General features: G+C 34.8%; 1 protein-coding gene across 1 annotated transcript; it reads right to left on the minus strand.

Moving 5' to 3' along the window:
* Positions 1–1,671: 1,671 nt before the first annotated feature.
* LOC140886357 (protein DETOXIFICATION 53-like) lies at positions 1,672–3,057 on the minus strand. Its single transcript, XM_073292897.1, has one exon. It carries the CDS (start codon positions 2,971–2,973, stop codon positions 1,672–1,674), a length of 1,302 nt encoding a protein of 433 aa, XP_073148998.1. The 5' UTR covers positions 2,974–3,057.
* Between the last annotated feature and the right edge of the window lie 19,232 nt (positions 3,058–22,289).

The following is a 22,289-nucleotide window of genomic DNA, read 5'->3' on the forward strand; positions in this document are numbered from 1 at the left end:
CCTCGGTGCCTCTGGGTAGTGCCTAGTCTCTAGGGCTTCGACCCTGGTGGCGCTGGGGAGCCTTTGGGTTGCGCCTTGGCACCTGCAGTTGTGTGAGGTATAAAATATACGTGATTTCTTTGTCTTTTCGGTCATTTTCTATCTCAATTCAAACATACTCACTCACACGCTGAAAAGTCGATCCTTCATGAAAAAGTTTCAAAACTCGAAAACAATTCGTCCGAAAACTACCCACTTCAAAAGATTTGAATCAAAACTTTTGCTTACAACATACACAGAAAAAAGAATCTCAGATTCAAACATCTTTTGCATCCATTCTCAAAATCCTTACACAAAACATCAAGAATGATCCACATTTCATACTTCTACATCATATTCTTCAAAATCTCTTAGAAATCCATGCAATAAACAATATATATACATCAATATGCATAATTTCATGAAGAAATAAAGACATATAGAGGTATAAGTAGATAAACGGATGCACGTGAGTAGTTCTTTCCGTTCTTAGCATCAAAACTTAGAAATCTTTCCATGAAACATCTTATAAAGATTCCAATAACCTTAAAAGACATTAGAAATGAATTTATGACTCCATAACGACAATTAGAAAGGAAATACGGGGCTGCCCCTTGTGCTGAGGCGCCTTTGGAGGGCATCTAGGAGCTAAGACTGCAGCCCAAGAAGCACCTCGGTGCCTCTGGGTAGCGCCTAGGCTCTAGGGTTTCGACCCCGGTGGCGCTAGGGCGCCTTTGGGTTGCACCTCGGCACCTACTGTTGCGTGAGGTAGAAAATATACGTGATTTTTTGGTCTTTTTGGTCATTTTCTATCTCAATTCAAACATACTCACTCATACGTTGAAAAGTCGATCCTTCATGAAAAAGTTTCAAAACTCGAAAACAATTCGTCCAAAAACTACCCACTTCAAAATATTTGAATCAAAACTTTTGCTTACAACATACACACAAAAAAAAAAATCTGAGATTCAAACATCTTTTGCATCCATTCTGAAAATCCTTACACAAAACATCAAGAGCGATCCACATTTCATATTTCTACATCATGTTCTTCGAAATCTCTTAGAAATCCATGCAATATACAATACATATACATCAATATGCATATTTTTTATATCAACATATCTATATTCTTGGATGATGATTTTTAAAGATTGAAGAAACTTTCTTTTTTCCATCGGTGGGGAGAAATCCGGGCCTTTTGATACGATCTAGCCTTCGAATGACGAACAAAACGAGGAATTTTCTACTCCAACTGTGCAGAATTTTGAAAGGTGGAGGGAGAGGGGAGAGTGTGGCGGCGCTTTGGCGTGAGAAAGAGGGGAAGAGTAGGGAAGAGATTTTTACGTAAAGTTTGGCGGTAAAACCATGGGGCGAAAGTAAGCTCAATTACCTAAAATACTTACAACTCCCTTTAAAATTTTAAAATTAAATGTTAAGCATAACTTAAAAATAAATCTTCACAAAAAACATATTTGACTTAAAAGTTAATTACTTAAAAATAAATCTTATGCAAATCAGCAAATGGATGACGGTCATTAATCTAATAAATATTCGTTTGTTTGAAAACCAAAATGTTATATCACCAAAATTAATCATTTACATGCATGCAGTACTCGGAAATATATATATATAATAATTAATTAGCCAAGCCTATGCAACGAGATTGGTCCCGGCGGAATCATCCTTATCGACGACTGACATTGTGAGCTCCTCCGCCCTCTTTGCTTCGTGCTTCCAATCTGTATTAGCCAAACTATAAAGCATCATCAATATACATGTGGCTTGAGCTGCCACCAACCCCAGCCACAGCCCTGCAAACCCTATCTTCATTTTGAAAGCAAACATGGCCGAACATGGCAACCCCACCAGGTAAAACGCCGCTATGTTTATCCGGACGCCCAGTTTCGGCCTGGCCGAACCCGTCAATGATCCACAAGCCGCCGTCTGAGAAGCGTTTCCTATTTCCGCCAGCCCCAGGATAGGAAGCACCGACGAAATCAAAGCCAAAACCTGTGGCTCTGTGGTGTATAGCTTTCCCCATAATGACCGAACACCCAAACTCATACCAAACGCCAAGAGACCATAGGCCAGACCCACTGAGATTCCAACCATTGATGCCAGCTGGGCACGGGCTGGCTGTGCGGCTCCGAGTTCCTGGCCTACGCGCTGTGATATACTCAGGCTCAAAGAGAAGGGGAACACATAAAGTATGCCTGTGGTTTGGATTAAGATTCCCATAGCGGCCACGGATGATTCAGGGTTTGTGAGCAAGCCGCTCAGAAACAGGACTATTTCATACCACCACCATTCCAGACATACCTGGACCACGCTAGGTAAAGCCAGGCGCAGCAACGGTCCCCAGTTGTGGAAGATTACGCCAAGTGTTGCTTCGTTCCATGGTTTTATCGCCACTTTGGAGAAGACCAGGTACATTAGTAACCCAATGTTCATGTTCACCGAATACAAAACCGAGGCCAATGCGATGCCCTTCACTCTCAAGTTCAAATACGTGACAAGTAAATATGTTATAGGCAAATGAAGGACGGAAACACATGCTGCAATGATGGTGTTTGGTGTGTTTAAGCCTTGGGTTCTTAAAAATGTGCGCAAAGGATTTAGATTAGCGTTACTTAGCAGTTCGGGGAGGGAGAAAAGGAGGTAAGTTTTGGCAATTTTGGCTATGACACGATCTTGGCCGAGGCTGTGGAACACGGGTTCGACGTTTAGCCATAGCACAGCCATAGGGATGGTGGCGAGGAGGAGGAGGAGGACGGTTTTGATGTATGTTTGGCTGAGAATTGGCCAACGCCTGGCCCCGAAGGCTTGGCAACAGATGGGATCCATGCCGGAGCAGAGGCCCTTGAGGACCGAAAAGCCGGTGACATTTGCAAAGCCGAGGGCCAACGAGCCACCTGCTAGTTCTTGCTTGTCCATGTGGCCCAAGAAAACCATGGAGATTATGGTTTTGGAGAAGTAGAGCAAAGTTGTTAGAGCCACGGGACAAGCGATCTTCCCCAGTGTTATCAGCTCTTCTATTACCTGCCGCCCATTTGCAAACAAATTATAATTACAAGGCAGCATTAATCATATAAATAATCGAAGCCACATTTTATGTTCGTCCAACGCATGCAGCACGAAGCCAAGCCCGGCCAATAATATTTCATATATATATATGGATCCATTTATATAACTCAAATATTTTTTAAAATGAAATGACAGAGAGAGAGAGTGCGTGATAATTAACTAGGAGAAAAAGAATTTATAATATGGATCATTAATATTTATGTTGTGATGCTAAAAATGAAAGCTTATATATGCATTTCAACATTAGCTAGCGTGCTTGTAAGAAATATATAAATGTCCCCATCTACTTTTTTTTTCAAGAAATGGAGTATTCGGCACCATCAAAATCAGGAATATCTGATCAATATATATGATGTTAACCACAAAAAGTCAAAATAATTAAAATGCAAAATCAGGTTTTGGTCTCTCCCAGAAAGCCACTTAATTTCCACTACTGAAATTAATGAACATATATATCTCATGAAAATATATATATATAGCTAGCTAGCTTGTGTATAAAAATGGGAGTGTTAATTTGTGCTTCGTTGATCATCAAAACTCATGTTTTGGCTCTTCATGAATTTTCATCAACGAACTCGCTCTAGCTAGCTAGCTAGATAGCTTAAATAATAATAATAATAATAATAATAATAATAATAATAATAATAATACGTATGTGCGTTTGGTGATGGAAATTAACTAGCTAGAAAGGGAAATTAAAATGAAGAAGATACCTCATTCCAGAGCAGTACTTGTCTGAAAAAATGATGATCTCTGGATTTATCTCTGGTTTCAGTACTAGCAAGATGATGGAGTTGGATTTCTGAATTGATCATTTTGCACATGGCTGTCTAGTTAGCTGTCGCATTGCATACACAGATCAACCAACAAAATTATATTAAACGTGCAATTCAACTACAATACAAACTCACTAATATATATACTAGTATTGAAACGTTTCTACTTATTTTAATTGATTATACGTACGTACGAATCAAATAAATAAAATAAAATTAAAGCTTAATGTGGCCAACCTTAATGTCTGCTACTCATATGGAAATTCAATCAGTCGTCCCATGCATTTTCTGGCACCTGCTGCATTGTCATGTATACAGGCGACGTACGGGTTCTCATTTTTAACATATTTTCTCATCCATCTGATACAATATATATATATATATATATATATATATATATATACATATGTTTTTGTTTAAGGTTTTAACTACTTGCACTGATCGCCTAGCTCCTTTGTCTTCTTGCTTGCAACAATTAATTTGAGGACTGATAGTGGAACATACATATTACTACTAATTACTAGTAATCAGGGCATGTCCAGTAAAATAATATTTGTTAAATAAAAAATTATTAAATAATAAGAAGACGGAAATAGAAAAATTATGTTTGATTAATATGATAATATGGCAGGGGGTCCGACCCTTTTTTTTGGGACCAGCAAACATGATTTATTTATGATCTAAAAACTTATTATATTATAATATTATACGTACTATATACGTGCTCACTTATTGAGGGATCCTCTCTTTCAAGATCGATGATCGCTTTCGCTGGAAAATATAATAACAAACTATTAATTTTGTAAGCATGTATATTTTTAGTTAAATTTATAAAATGAATTCCTGCATGCATGCATGCAGCAAAAAACTTATAAGTCAGAGGTGTGGATCAAAAAAAAGTTGACGGCAGAATCAATGGTAACTAAGTATGTGGTATGTATTTTGGGTCAGCTGAAATAGGCAATTAATTACCACGATCCACAAATTAACTTAAACATATGTTTGGTTAATTAATTCAATCATCTTAGCTCGTCCAATCATGAGTTAGAATATATATATATATTCGGGGTTGTTCAAAAAAATAAAAAAAATAATTGAAAGTTGGGGATATATGTATGTATATACTTTATTGGAAATTGTCTCCATTGCCATATGTTATATGAACATATGAATTATGATGTTTGCGAGATGAAGATACACCACTTCTCGAGGTTGGTGAGATGATATATATTCCATTATTAATTAATTAATTCCAGGTACGTCAAAAAGTAAAACAAACACCACAACTTTACATATATTATAATATGTATGTAGACGCACGCCCATCTGTGGTGTATACATATGGGATAAAAGTAAAATCATAATTTTTAAAGTAAAATAATAATTATATAATATGATATATGTAAATTTTAAAGAATTTAATTAATTAGAGTGCATTCGGCTGGAGAAGTTACCGAGTTAAAAATATTTTTAAAAAAATAAACCAAAAGTGTTTTTCTTAAAATGTGTATTGTTTAATTTGTTTACAAAAATTGTTGTAAATAAAATTGTAGACAATTAAATTTTTCAACCTTCAAATATGGCAAGTACGAAATAATTAATTATCAATAAAATAATTAGCTATTTTTGGGAAGATTAAATTCCTAAAAAATAAATAGTTAATTAATTGATATTTTAATATATTTTGTGATCAAACCAAGATTTTTAAATCAAGATTGCATCTTGCACAAATTGGAAGATAATACTAATATTTTTAATATTTGAGATCAAATCTTGCATCAAATAGAAGAAAATACTAATATTTTTAGTATTTAAAATCAAATCTTGTGATTAATGGAAGATAATCACCAAATAAATCAGGAGGAGCCAATCAAATTGCGACACATCATCGAATAAAAATTGTAGAAATCTGCATCCTTCAGCTATAAATAGGGGCAGATGACCAAGAAGAAGACACAACAAAGAAGACTGAAGCAAGAAAGTAGAAGAATTCAAGATTTTTCTCTCAAGTCACATTCAAGAAGTTCGTGTTCTTCATCAAACAAATCAAATTCAAGAAGATCGTGTTCTTCATCAAATTCAAGAAGTTCGTGTTTTTCAACAAATAAATCAAATTCAAGAAGATCGTGTTCTTCATCAAATTCAAAAAGTTCGTGTTCTTCAACAAATAAATCAAATTCAAGAAGAATGTGCTCTTCATCAAATTCAAGAAGCTCGCATTCTTCATCAAATAAAATCAAATTCAAGAAGATTGTGTTCTTCATCAAATTCAAGAAGTTCATGTTCTTCAACAAATAAATCAAATTCAAGAAGATCGTGTTCTTCATCAAATTCAAGATAACAAATTTCAAGTCGCGATTCAAGGAGTTCATCGCGTTCTTTCCAAATTTTGAAGTTTAATTCGATATCAAGGTGTTAACCCATCGAATTAACTTTATCAAGACATCAAATCAAATCTCAAGACATCAAATCGTCTTTCAAGAAGATCAAATACTCAAGAAATTCAAATCTATCAAGAAATTGTCATTGAAGAGGAAAATCAAGGGATTATTTAGAGATTGCATCCACTAATTTTTATTTAATTTCTCAAATTCACTTTGTATCCATTTTCTATTTCTTAATTTTAAGAAATAAAGAATTTTGAGTTACAAATTTTGGCACGCCCAGAGGGACCATCTACACCCTTCATCTTTTCTCTTCATCAAAATTTCTAAGCCATCATGTCCACCAATGAAAAAAGATCACTAACATGAAGATTTCTACTACAAAGTCAACTGGAAGTCTTGGAGTCATCACAAGAAGCATGTCTAAGAAGTTACAAGAATCTTCTGAGCAAACTCATTTTCTTGAGACCCATCAGAACTCTCACATAGAAAGCGTGATGGTGACAAATGCCACAACTTTAGAAGATCAAATATCAAATTTGACAAAGGCCATTGAGGAACTCTCGAGATATGTTCAAGAACAGGATTCCCAAAATATGAAGTTGATGGACAAGTTAAACCATACTGATACAAGTTACATGGACAAAAAAGATGAAACTAATGATGGAACTGAGTCATCATTGAAGAAAAAACAAAATGAACAAACTAAAGACTTACATTTTTCATCTGATGGGTCAGTTTCCATGGACCAGTTAAAAGACTTCATCATGGGTACTATCAAAGAAAATCTCGATGGATGCTCAAAGCCATCTCTCACCTATGCCAAACCATATTCACAAAAGATTGATAACTTAAGAATGCCGAATGGATATCAACCTCCAAAGTTTCAACAATTTGATGGCAAAGGAAATCCAAAGCAACATGTGGCTCATTTCATTGAAACGTGTAACAATGCTGGGACATACGAAGATTACCTAGTCAAGCAATTTATCCGTTCACTAAAAGGGAACACATTTGATTGGTACACTGATCTAGAGTCATGTTCAATCGATAGTTGAAAACAATTAGAACAAGAATTTCTCAATCGCTTCTACAGTACTCGACGAGTAGTTAGCATGATTGAGTTAACAAACTCACGACAATGGAAAGAAGAGACCGTCATTGACTTTATCAATCGATGAAGAAATTTTATTCTTAACTGCAAAGATCGATTATCTGAATCTTCTTCAATTGAGATGTGCATCCAAGGTATGCATTGGGGACTTCGGTATATCCTTCAAGGAATCCAGCCAAAGACATTTGAAAAATTAGCTACTCGAGCCCATGACATGGAGTTTAGCATAGCTACAAATGGAGCGGAAGGGCATCCAACTCAAGAGTATCACAGACCAATAGAAACAGAAATTTTCAAGAAAGAGGATGAGTATTTCACCAATACTCCTGACCCACAAGAGTATAAACTTTGAACGGTATCCACCAAAAGTCTTACATATGGTTAAACTTTTATGTGCTCCACCAAAGGTATTACATGTGGTTAAACTGTTATGTCTCCACCAATAGTGAATTCATGTGGTTAAACTGCATTTCTCTCACTTATGGTATTTTATGTGGTTAAAATATTAAATCCCCACCTAGTCTAGGATGGTTAAGAAATAGATACTCTTGGCCCGCGTGAGTATAAACTGTGCACGGCACCCCCATCTCAAACAATCAAATTTTTGAACTACGTTATGACTTGATCCCTATATTGGGTATGTAGGCAACTTAGATATATTCTGAGTACAGTCATGAACTTGTTGTTTTCTTTTCACATGAAATATTAATATGTTTTATATTTTCAGTTAAAGTTAAACACAATCAAAAGATCGCAAAAAAAAAAAAAATCTTCAAGTATTTTTAAGCAACTTCAAGATGGATCCTTGATGTGTTCAAATTCTTGATAACGTCATCATCGAAAGGAGAAATATTTTCAATTATAGTGTATTTCCTCAATCTTATGAAGTGGTTGAATACTGGAAAATATTTCTCATTGTCTCTTCAAGAAAGTGAATTATTTTCACTTCTTCAAATCACCAAGCCTTCAAATTATGCGCTTCCACCATCTTGAGTTGATTGGACCTGACCCACCTTTCGAAATCTCTCGAAGTATGTGATGTGCAGCCGCAAGATTGAGAAAAAAAAATTAAATATCTGCTTCATCAATGCTGGTGAATTTTTTGGCACCTTGAATGACTTCATCATATAGATGCCCGACGATGGAGAGGCCCAACAAAGAATATGCAAATGGTTCACAATGTAAAATTCAATAGTTTATTATTGAGTGGACACCATGCTTCTCAAAATATTTTCATAATGTTGGAATCTCGATCGAATGTGAATAATGAAGCATACACGGGGTCGTATATTTGCACTGCCTGAAGCCTATGATCACTCCGGTAAAGAATGCCTTCAGTACACTTCCAATATCATTTGATGTAATGAAATTCGCCAAATAATTGAAGTATACTGTCTCGTATTGCCTTTTGTTCAATGATTCGTCGCTTCGATGATGGATATGAATAGAAAGTAGAAAAAAATGTTCATCCAAAGAAGATGCATGAAGGAGAAATAAAAGTTTCTATCTTTCTCTTACTTGGTGAAGAAAAAAATATGGATGCAAGAAAATTTGGAGGGAATTAAATTTGAATTGAGGATTCGTGAAACCTCAAAGAAATTGCTGCAAGTAAATTATCGTGACTTATTCACTCAAAAACAAATCATTTGTGAATAAGTCTCGAGGGGGCATTTGTAGACAAATATATTTGTCAACCTTCAAATATGGCAAGTACGAAATAATTAAATATCAATAAAATATTTAGCTATTTTTGGGAAGATTAAATTTCTAAAAAATAAATAGTTAATTGATTGATATTTTAATATATTTTGTGATCAAATCAAGATTTTTAAATCAAGATTGCATCTTGCACAAATTGGAAGAGAATACTAATATTTTTAGTATTTGAGATCAAATCTTGCATCAAATAGAAGAAAATACTAATATTTTTAGTATTTAAAATCAAATCTTGTGATTAATGGAAGATAATCACCAAATAAATCAGGAGGAGCCAATCAAATTGCGATACCTCATCAAATAAAAATGGTAGGAATCTGCATCCTTCAGCTATAAATAGGGGGTAGATGACCAAGAAGAAGACACAACAAAGAAGACTGAAGCAAAGAAGTAGAAGAATTCAAGATTTTTCTCTCAAGTCACATTCAAGAAGTTCAAGGCGCAATTCAAGGCGTTCTTCTTCAAAATCATCAAATTCGATAAGATCAAGACGTGATTCAAGGGATTAATTGTGTTCTTCTTCAAATATACTTAAATTCATTCAAATTCAAGAAGATCGTGTTCTTCATCAAATTCAAGAAGTTCGTGTTCTTCATCAAACAAATCAAATTCAAGAAGATCGTGTTCTTCATCAAATTCAAGAAGTTCGTGTTCTTCAACAAATAAATCAAATTCAAGAAGATTGTGCTCTTCATCAAATTCAAGAAGCTCGCATTCTTCATCAAATAAATCAAATTCAAGAAGATTGTATTCTTCATCAAATTCAAGAAGTTCATGTTCTTCAACAAATAAATCAAATTTAAGAAGATCGTGTTCTTCATCAAATTCAAGATAACAAATTTCAAGTCGCGATTCAAGGAGTTCATCGCGTTCTTTCCAAATTTTGAAGTTTAATTCGATATCAAGGTGTTAACCCATCGAATTAACTTTATCAAGACATCAAATCAAATCTCAAGACATCAAATCGTCTTCCAAGAAGATCAAATACTCAAGAAATTCAAATATATCAAGAAATTGTCATTGAAGAGAAAAATCAAGGGATTATTTAGAGATTGCATCCACTAATCTTTATTTAATTTCTCAAATTCACTTTGTATCCATTTTTTATTTCTTAATTTTAAGAAATAAAGAATTTTGAGCTACAAAAATATTACATTTTTTTTAAAAAAAAAACTATACTTTCTGGTTTATGAAAAAATTAAAGAAAGTCACGTTAATTTCAACCATTATCCAAATGTCAAAATCGGTTTTTAATAAGTATATTAAAAAAGAAAAATGGTGTATGTACACATTGAGTTACATATTGGGTTACACACTGCACATGAAATTACAAAATTATCCCTTCATTTATTTGAAAAAACTCTTTCCAAAATATATGAAGGATATTCATGTAATTTCAAGTACAACGTGTAACCTTTCGCGTACACGTAGCATTACCCATTAGAAAATTAGACTTAAGTAAATGTCATTTTAAGTTACAACATCCGTGTCTAAACTATCTATAACTCCTTCAAGCTCAAGGGTTTGGGTACGAACGTTTTTTTTAATCTTGTTGGTCTCCTAAGTTCGCGTACGATTCAACACCGTTTTCTACATTGATTTTTTGAAGAGATTTTTAATTTTATAAACTAAAAGCTCAAAAGTACTTTCTAGATGTATTCTCAAATTAAACTACCTTCATTAATTTTATGAAGAGATTTTAAAGTATCAAAATCAAATCAGTTTATATGTAGAGTTTGAGAATATTGAATGACATATATAACAAAATTTTATTTATATGTAATGCAGCAAATAATTGATTCTTGTCTTCCGGCCGGGAGGTCAAGTATTAGATAATGGTGGTGGTTGGCCATGAAATCTGGGGAAAGAGCCATTATCACCTCAATATTAAATTATAATAATAAACTTCTCAACAACTACTTGTGATATATTCACTCAAAAGACAAAAGTAAAATGAAATGTGCTAGATATAATATGGAAAAAACTGTTATTTTGGTGTTGTATGTTTTTTATTTTACGATTTCGATCATCTATGTTTTCATATTTCAGTTTTAGTCCTACATGTTCTTATTTTTGGCAATTTCAATCATTTTTCTTCGAAAATGGTTACGTGACACTATACACGTACTTCAGCTCCACATCAACACCGCATCAGTGTCACATCAGCGCCACATCGAAAAAATGACTAAAATTGACAAAAAAAAATAAAGATAGCGGACCAAAACTGAAATCTGAAAATATAGATGACCAAAATCGCAAAGTGACAAACATACATGACCAAAAAAGTAATTTTCCATATAATATATATATAGTTATTTATTTATTATATCATAATTTAATCACTGATTTATATATAGCCAACTGTATACAATATTATCAAATACTCGACCATTAATCATCTGTACGTATGAATTACTGATTAAAAAATGGTTTGCTTCATCTTTAATTTCCTCATTACTATTTGGTAATAAAATTATATCAAATCACAAGTTCACAGCCAAATAATTTAGACATTATTTTATTTGTTATTAATATGCATGTGATCTATCAGCTTAAACATAGTATTTATATATAACAATGAAAGCACAAGAAACTAATATAGAATTTGTTATATGAAAAGATATTTTTGACATTCTAAAGATGGGATCGATCGATGGATATGGTTTTGATCGAATTGATTCGTGGTCGAAATCAAATCCGATATGGTTGACATATAAAAGGATGATGTTTTGCAGAGTTCAACACGCTTATATAATTGGCCAATGCATATAAATTTTTATATTAAAAAAGAAATAACTAAAATGGCATATATTTTAAAATAGAAAACTTGTGTTTTCCTTCGGATCATGGTATGTATGTAGAAAACACGCACGTACATTTTTGGGGTTTGAATAAATTAATTAAAAAATACAAATAATATATATATATCTATATATATATATATATAAGTTCTTTTATGGTGCCCAATATTATATGCCCACTTCATGCCCAACATGTACAATAGATGAGTTGACCGGTACAATAGATGAGTTGACTTGTACATGGTGAGCATGAAGTGAGCATATAGTGTTGGGCACCATAAAAAAACTCTATATGAGTTCTTTTATGGTGCCCAACTTTATATGCCCAACTCCATGCCCACCATGTACAATATGTGATAAGTCAACTAATCAATTGTGTTGGTCAACTCACATATTGTACATGGTGGGCATGGAGTTGGGCATATGAGTTGGGCACCATAAAAAAACTCTATATATATATATATATATATAGAGTTTCTTTCAGGTGCCCACCTAAAATGCCCACTACCATGCCCACCAATGATGTGACACTATTCTATTGGACCTACAATTTATCACATCTTTATCACATCCAATAAAATAGTGCCATATCATTGGTGGACATGGTGGTGGGCATGATAGGTGAGCACCTGAAAGAAAATATATATATATATATATATATATATATATATGAAGGTGGCTTTTGGGGTATTCGTAAGCTGAGAATTGTTGATGATGTTTGAGTAAGAAATTATAAATGATGAATGGATGGGGTACTTGAGGAGTCAATTCAATTTTACGTGCATCGTGACAAGATTCCCCTTGTAATCCAATTACACTTTCACCACATGCATGCCCGGATTACAGTAGTAATTAATCCTCATTTTATCTTATAATTAAATTGGAAGTTGATATTTACACTCCATTTTATGTTATCTATACTCCACTTAATGTGTTAAATATGTGTTCAATTTACTCACAAGTGGAGTGCAAATAACTCAAAATGGAGTGTAAATATCAACTCTCAATTAAATTTACATTCATTGCAACTTTTCTTTTTGTTTTTGTTTTTTTGCTTTTCTGATTATATATAATAAATGGAGATCCATATGCATTTTTGTGTCCTATATATTTAATGTTTTGCAATTTTTAGTCACTTTCTGAATGTGATATCGATCTCTACATATGGTACTGACATGGTTGAAAGAAATATTTTATTCCTTAAAATCATCTTATTTTGAAAAAAAATTTATTAAATATCTTTTGTCTTTCTTAGACATGAAGTAATCTTTATTTATGTGATTTATTTCCTATTTGCGATATTGATAAGCTGATTAGAATATTTAACATATCATATCTAATATTTATCTTTCTTTATTTGTGTAGATTTGATATGATCAAATCAAAGAAATCCTACGCCTACAAAAAAACATATTGAAGAAAAATTCTTGGCCTATTTATTTTGAGATAGGCGTACACAAGATAGAGAGATTGATAGAGAGAAAAACGTGAGAACCTAAGTACGTACATTGTGAAAAGCTGAAGATCTCTCTGAAGCTTAGTTGAAGCTGTGACAACTTGAAGCCGTGTAGAACACTTGAAGATTGGAGATCAAGAAGTGTGCTGCTCGTGTGATTTTGGCTTCAACATAGTTTTTCTCCTTACTGTGTTTTCATTATTTTATTTCATATAGAATGTTTTTAGGAGAAAGTTTACTATTTATTTTCTCACTTGTTTTGAGAAATTGAATTTTACAATAATCACTAGTGTTAGGGTTTGTAAAACTCTTTGAAAATTTTTTAGTGAAGTTTTGCCCTGAGGCGCTTCAAGAGTATTTTATACTCTTGCTTAAATCATTTGAGTATGTTTATTGGTTGCTTGTTTATTTTAGTTACGCTTTAATTATATTCCGCTGCAAATTACTCAAGTTGTTATTGTAAGTGTTGTCAACACCTTGTGACAACACCTCAAACTGTTTATGTGCAACCCATTTTCCCTTACAATGGTGTTGAAGTGTGTAGTCTTATGACATCGACACTTCCGACAAAAAAATAATTAAAATTATCATAAAGTGAATAATATAATTGACTAAAACTGAAACTTGATAACATAAAAGACCAAAATTATAAATATATATGATACTTAAAATGATGATATGGTAATGTGTGCATCTAGTAGTTGACCTAGAGATGGGAAAAAAATACCGAATTTTTGGTATGCCGGAGTTATCAAATCGAAAAAATACCTAATTTTCGATATATCGAAAATTCGGTACGGTACGGTAATGATACCAAATTTTCGATACGATAACGGTATGAAATTTGAAAATTTCGATATATACCGGTATACCAAAATACAGAAACAATATTAAAAAAATTAAAAATATATAATATTTATAAACAAAAAAATTTATAAAATTTAAAAAATATAAGTTTATTTTCTTCATAAAACGGTATATACTGATACAATACCGAAATTTTGGTATGATCGGTATGCTATTTATATGTACCGAAAATTTTGATATATCGATTTTTGATATATCGAGAATTTCGATACGATATCAGTATAACATTTTAAAAATTTTCGATACGATATATTATTTTCGGTACGATACGGTATGGTATACCACCCTAAGTTAACCATTATGTACATGTACTTGTTCAAAGCAAGAGAGACCAATTAATTTTGAAAGGTGAACCAATTGAACTTTCAAATATTGTTTCTATAATCGAATCTCTATTAATTATTATTTCGTACCTTGCTTTTCGTTCGATTTTTTTCCCCTCAAAAATAAAAATTAAAAAAAAGAAAAAAAATAAAAATTAAAAAAAAGAAAAAGAAAAAAAGAGGGGGTTTTTTTGTACTTAGTTGTATATATATATGTGGGAGTGGTGGGGGTAACAAAGTACAGTAAAGTAAATATAAAGATATGATAAAATAAATAAATAGTAAGTTAATTAAAGGCGTGATGATGATGAGATGAAGTGGTGATCACAAGCAATGTGTACTTTTGGTAGTTTCTTTTACCACATTTGATAAAGTATCTATTTATTTCCTGTTTTATATATTCTATTATATTGCTAATTAAAAAGTAAACCATAGCAAAAAGAAAGCTAATCAAATTATTTGGCCAACATCTCAGGTGCCCATCCCCAATATAATTTAATTTATTGCTTTATTTATATTTATAAATAGATTACAATGGGCTTGAATAAGTATAATTGGGCCCACCCACCTCGTTTCTGTTTTGCAATCAGCCCACCAATGGATAGCAAAGATTTGATAAGAAAGAATATATTTAATTAATAAATAATGATGTATTCGATTGAATGATATGCAACCATGTAATTTGAGTTTAAATCTTTCAATCCAAATTGTGGCTTTAAAATATTAATCCAAAAAATCAAATAAATTCCATTTCAGGTATCTCATGATTAATCCAAGTACACCCAAGTAAGTCTCTCTAATAGTATAAAGTTATAATTAAATGATTGCCTTAATTAAGGAAACCAAGTTTCATAACGCTATGCAAAGCATGATTAATATTCTGTTCAGATGGGAAATATATTAATTTAAGTCGATCTTGATATATATTTTGGAGGAAGATCATATAAATATAAAGGTTTTGTTGCTAAAGCCCACAGCTAAGCGAGCAAATGTTCAAATTTGACCAACACCTGTAAAAACCAGTTCTAGCTAGCCAAGCCAGCAATAAATATTTAACAGGGTACATCCAGGTTATTGTTACACCTAACGATATTTAATTAATAGAGAAAATTACATTTTTGGCAATCTAGTTTACATATTTTTTTAAACTGTTGTTCATGTTAAAAATAAATTTACATTTTGTCCTCTAACCTCTTTCTTTCTTTTTTCTTTTTCATCTTCGTTCATGCCAACAGCGAGTTTGCATTTTTTGGTCCTATCACTTGCTTATTTTTTTCATTTCAATTTGGTCTTTTTTTTTTTTTTTTTTTACTTATTTCATTGCGTTTGCCAGAAATTGCATGTATGGGTAGATGCGATATAGATTTTTGGAAGAAAATTTGCACATGAGTCACGATTTCTTTTAGAATATTATGTGGCATTTGAGGCAGTCACATAAGCAATTTCCAGCTGATTATATATATACAATTCGGTTTAAAAAAAAAAGGATCAAAAATAAAAATACAAATAAAAAATGCAAGTTATAGGATTTTTTTTTTTGAAACCAAGTTATAGGATTTATATATAAAAATGCAAATTCATTGTTAACATGACAAAGTGTGCAAATTACATCACAAAAAATTTAATTATCCCTTGTTAATTTATATATATATATATATATATATATATATATATATATATATATATATATATATATATATATATAGACTTTCATTTTGAACTGTGTAAAATTCGGGTTCATTAATATTTGCATAATCTTTTGAAACATATATATAAGGTGTGGGATATATATCTGTTACCCCGAGAAAATATTTTAACCCGAGCTCGTTTATAATTGGTTTACCCGATATGGCCCAACATGTCAAGGTCCAGCCCAGTTTGGACTATGTTGGACTTTGACCAGGGCTGGTCATTATGGGCCGATCTAGGCTGTTTCTAATGGGCCGCAAGTATTCTTTTCGAGTTCAAGTAGAACTCTGATATATATGAGATAAGCCTGGATCTTTTCAAATATTCACGAGATAGAGATAAGCTTACAAAGGGACCAATGGATGAAGAGTCCTAGTCCAGGACGTGTTATAATTCGACTAGGTAACTTACTATTTTTTCCCTATAAATACATGTATTGTTATGGTTGTGATTATTCATTATTCACTACTCATTATTCATCACATATTGTAGTAACCCATATTTCATTTTTAAGATAATAATATGATAAACATGATTAAGGGTTGGTAATTAATCAATTTCGGAGGGTTATTGGACTTTGGAAGAGAATATGGGCTTTTGACTTTGGGCCGGATCGGAAGCTCCGATCCCAGCCACTTCGGAAGCCGATCGGAAGCACAGAGATCGGAAGCTCCGATCCAGGAACGGAAGTTCCGATCTCCAGCTGCCAGCAATGCTCGATGACTCAGTCGCGAGTTTTGACAAGTGTTGAACGTAGAGCAGATCGGAAGCTCCGATCGCCCGATCGAAAGTTCCGATCCTGGCATGTCCTGCATGCACGCAATGAGATGGATCGGAAGCTCCGATCCTAAAATCGGAAGTTCCGATCCTGGCCGGGAATTTTGCCTATAAATAGGGCTCGTTCGATTTCATTTTGAAATACGAATTCCCGAGTTTCCTTCTTCAGTTATATAGTGTGAGATATACACTTGAGGGCCCTATCGGTTATAATAGAGGTTCTGGAATAACCAAGGTGTGGTTATAGTCATCCGGGACTAGCGACTTCAAAGGGCTAACTACGGACGAAGGTATGGTTCGGAAATATATTTAAGTTTTGGGAGTACTTATTAGCTTAGTTAAGGCTTATAGAATTTATGTAGTGATACGGTGAACTTTTGAATATAGGCTTGGAACCTAGGATCCTATTATACTTGAACTAGCCTAGAGGTACGTACACATTGACTGAGATTGCCAGCGAGTATACATGTTATATGTTGCATTTATTTGGCATTATTATATGGCATGATATATGATTTATCGCTTTCTATATTCATATGTTATGTGCATATACATGTTGAGCCTATACCTTGTTATACCTGACTATAGAGCCGCTCAGCTCTATATTCGATAGTCTGTCACTGAGAGTACCGCGATGGCGGGGGCATTTATGTCTGTCTACTCTGGTGTACTAGACGAGTGTGGTTGCACCCAGAGGTTGATCCGTGCGGTGGCAGCACTCATGTGGCGCCGGTTCTGAGCATGATTTTTTTCAGATGACCCTGTACCAGTCATCATGTTGCATGCATTATATACATATGTTTACTCATGTCTATGTACTGGACATTAGCGCTCACGTCCTAGTTGTTATCTTGGACACCCTATTCTATGGGGCAGGTCGCAGGATGGACGGAGCTGGTAGTTCAAGGCAGGACTAGGGAGCAGGAGCCTTGAGGATTTCATTATACAGCAGGATTCGATATAGCTGTATAAAGTTTACAGTTTAAGTTTTTGATTTTGTTGTATCACTACAGATTTAAGCCTGGATTATGTTACTAAGCTGATATGTAAATTATGGTTTTGTTTCCGCATGTTTTACTCTGTTAAGTTAATTTGCTGTATTAAGTTTAATGCATGCTATTAGTTGCCAGTTAGTAGGTGATACCATACAGGGTCACTACATTTTTGGTATCAGAGCATGCTTAGATTTTGGGATTAGTACTTGGGATTTAGTTTAGTCTTGAGTAATTCTTGCGTATTTGGGATTTTAATGTGCAATTCTTTTCAGGATATGGCTGACGAGAGTCACGGTAGTGTTGGCCAGAGAGGTGGTCATCATCATCGCCATCATCATCATGACGATCAACATCGTCATCATGAGGGTAGACGTCGCTACTCTATCAATAAGTTCATGCAAGTAGGACCGAAACCCTGTTGGAGAACGGCGATCAGATCAATCAGAATTGATACCCGGTGCAGCGGAAGTTTAAAAATTTTATATGAAACGATTCCATATTGGGTATAAAAACTTTACGATTAAATTGTGTGTGTAAAAATTAAATAACAATTATAAATTTTTACCTCCAATCTCGAATCGAGATTATGGACACCAACAGATTGCTCTGCTCTTGTTGTATCTCCCAGGAACTGATGGACGAACTGTTCTTCAATCAGGTCCACGAACAGAGATTTAATCCCTCTGATAGATTGCACTAGAAAATCTATCAGAAGTTTCTACGAAGAGAATTAACGAATTTGATCCGTTAAACCAGACTGTAATTCAAAATTCACAGACTGGATTTTTCTCGAGCAGAGGGGAGGGGGCGGCCACTATTTGAGAGAAAACTAGGGTTTTTTGAAAAATTGTGACCTGTGTTGTGTGTAATTTTTGTACTGCAATAACTTATTTATAATGTAGGCCGCTAACAGCTTAGGGCCCATTAGTCATAAGTTCAAGCCTGACAAGCAAAGCCCGCATGTTCAGAAATTAATATAAAATTCATCGTGACTCTGATTGATAAACCGATTTTACCAATGTTCAGAGAAACCATTTCTGCATCTTCTAAAGTCAAGATAAATTTTCTGAATCCGAATTCAGTGATTTCCAAAAATGCTCATCCCTATGTCATTTTAGGAAATCTTACTCCTCTACTCTTAAATAAGAAGTCCAACTTCTTTGTTCATTAGATTTAACTCTTTAAATTTAACTATCTCAACGGGAATTAAAAATCCATTACTCTGTGTGACCCTCAATGGTTCAGGGATACAGCTAGCCGTGGGCTCACAACTCCTTGTGACTCGGAACAACAATTTCCGACTTGCCCATCGAATCATGGTAAGAGCTCCTAGCAACATCGCCCCATGATTCCCTAGTTATCACTGATAGTGCCTGCAAGAACCAATAGATTTTGGTTAGCGTACAGTACGGTCCCTTCATCCATATATCCCGATCGAATCAACAACCATTGGTAAATCGAGAGTCGTTCGAGATTCGATAACTATGCAACGCATCTTGAAGATCAAATAGTGACATCGCATGTGCTACTAAGAAACCATTTCTTAAAACACATCATGTACTCTGGCCAGAGATTCGTCACACTAATATCTCCTCAGATTGCATAGGATATCCACACTCGCAAGTATGTGGTGAATCCTTGACAACAAAGCATCGACTCCTATATGTGTTGTAACTGTACCCAATCCCGAGACCTGATGACCCCAATAGAGTCGGTAAACGAGTCAAAGCACAGTACTAGCATATAGAGTCTCAATGATGTTTCAAGTAGTAAGGACTAATGGTGTACAACCAAAACCGCGGACTTTATCCACTCGATAAGTGATAACCACTTGGAAAGTCCGGATAGGGTAGTTCGATCATTCATCGTATGAATATCCATTTGCATGCTTCGAACATCTCTATGTTCCTTACCAATGAAACGTGGTACTCTGCATCGCAAATGCTAGTCTCAAACTCGAGCGATCCTTATCCTTATTAACGGACGGCTCAATCGACTAGGAACAGTTTAGAATATACTGTGACTATAAGATGTGTTTCATGATAGACATCCCCATGTTCTACCACATCTTACATACACTATAGTATATTCAAGGTCTTTATCAAAACAACAATAGTATATCACAATATAACAATATGAAGAAAGATAAAGTCATTGCCATTAATAAAAGTGTAAATTATATATTAAACAAAAGATTGTTTATACAAAGAGTCATCAAAGCCCTTAGCCACAAGTTGGCTCACCGGGCACCCACTCTTTCAAACCCTTGGTGGGAGGCGAGAATCCTGAACAGGAGAGGAGTTGGATGTCTAAACTCGAAAGTACTTTTCGTGCTTTCGATTGTACTGAGGATCAGAAATTGGAAGTTCTAGAATTTGTTCTAGAGGATCGAGCACGTTTTTGGTGGGATGCCAAAGCTGCTCAGGCACGTACTGAGAGAGGACAGGTGACTTGGGGGGATTTCTGTCGGGAGTTTCAGAAATTGTATTTTCCTCCGGCTATTCGCCAAGCACGATCTATGGAGTTTCTTACTCTGAGGCAAGGATCAATGACTATTGATCAATATCAGCAACGATTTCTTGATCTGCTACCTTTCAGTCCTCATATTAATGAGAGTGATGCATCGAAGTACGATATCTTTCTACAAGGTTTGAACCAAGATATCTACTCTCAGGTTGTCGTCTGTGATGACCCGGTATCTTTTGAGACTTTGGTGAACCATTGCCGTCTTGTGGAGACTAGTAACAGGCGGGCACAGTTGATAATGCCAGGACAGCCTAGTGGATCTTTTGAGCCTCGAGCTCAATCTGTTGTGCAATCTGGACCTACGTCTTCTTCTACTCCTACTACTTCATCTGGATCTCATGGTTCACGAGGTATGTTCCGTTTTGGGAAGAAAAAGAATAAGGAGGAATTTTGTAGTCATTGTGGAGGGAAGCATCCTGCAGCTTCATGTCGAAGAGCTACTGGTGCTTGTTATATTTGCGGTCAGCAGGGATATCTGCGGAGAGATTGTCCTCAGTGCATGGGTTCTGCTAGTGGATCGGGATCCCAGGTTGGATCTCAGGCTTCTACTTTTCTGCGTCAGCAGCTAGCACCACAGAGTTCTTCTGGTTATCGTCCCCAGACTCAAGGGAAGGTGTTTGCTCTGTCTCAGGAGCAGGCTACAGAGGGAAGCGATCGCATATTGGCAGGTACCTTTTTGTTATGTGGTATTCCTGCACTTGTATTAATTGATACTGAAGCGTCGCATTCCTTTATTTCTAGTCACTTTGTTAAGAGACATAGATTACCTTATGTATCATTAGATATGGATTTAGTTGTATCTACTCCATTGGAGCAAGAGATAGTAACTAAGCGACTAGTGATGGGTTGCCTTCTGAAATTTGAAGGTAATGTGTTAGCAGCTAATTTGATGATATTAGCGATGACAGATTTTGACTGTATCTTGGGAATAGATATGCTGACTTTGTATCACGCTACTGTGGATTGTTATCAGCATCTGGTACAGTTTCATCCGGTTGAGGGTGATAGCTGGTATTTTTATGGTAAGGGTGCGCGACCTCCGATGCCACTTGTTTCGGCTCTGAAGACATGTCATGTCTTGGAGTCAGGTGGGGAGGGCTACCTCATCTATGCAGTTGATATGTCCACGAGTAGTACGGGTATTGATCAGTTACCGGTTGTCAGCGAATTTCCTGATGTATTCCCTGATGAGATTCCTGGTTTTCCTCCGGTGCGAGAGGTTGAATTTGGTATTGATTTAGTACCAGGAACTACGCCTATATCCCGAGAACCTTATCGTCTAGCACCTTCAGAGATGAGGGAATTGAAACAGCAGTTACAGGATCTGCTTGATAAGGGATATATTCGTCCGAGTGTTTCTCCGTGGGGAGCACCTGTTTTGTTTGTCAAGAAGAAGGATGGATCGATGCGATTGTGTATTGATTACAGGAAGTTGAATCGTGTCACCATCAAGAATAAGTATCCTTTGCCGCGGATTGATGATCTGTTCGATCAATTACAGGGTACTTCTGTTTACTCGAAGATAGATCTGAGATCTGGATACCATCAGATGCGGGTACGAGACTCAGATATATCTACGACTGCTTTTAGGACCAGATACGGCCATTATGAATTTTTGGTTATGCCATTTGGTTTGACGAATGCACCGGCAGTCTTTATGAATCTGATGAATCAGATATTTCGAGAGTATCTGGATAGATTTGTCATCGTCTTCATTGATGATATTCTTGTCTATTCTCATGACAAGGATGAGCATGCAC

This window comes from Henckelia pumila, chromosome 3 (genome assembly GCF_033568475.1).
Source record: "Henckelia pumila isolate YLH828 chromosome 3, ASM3356847v2, whole genome shotgun sequence".
NCBI lineage: Eukaryota > Viridiplantae > Streptophyta > Magnoliopsida > Lamiales > Gesneriaceae > Henckelia > Henckelia pumila.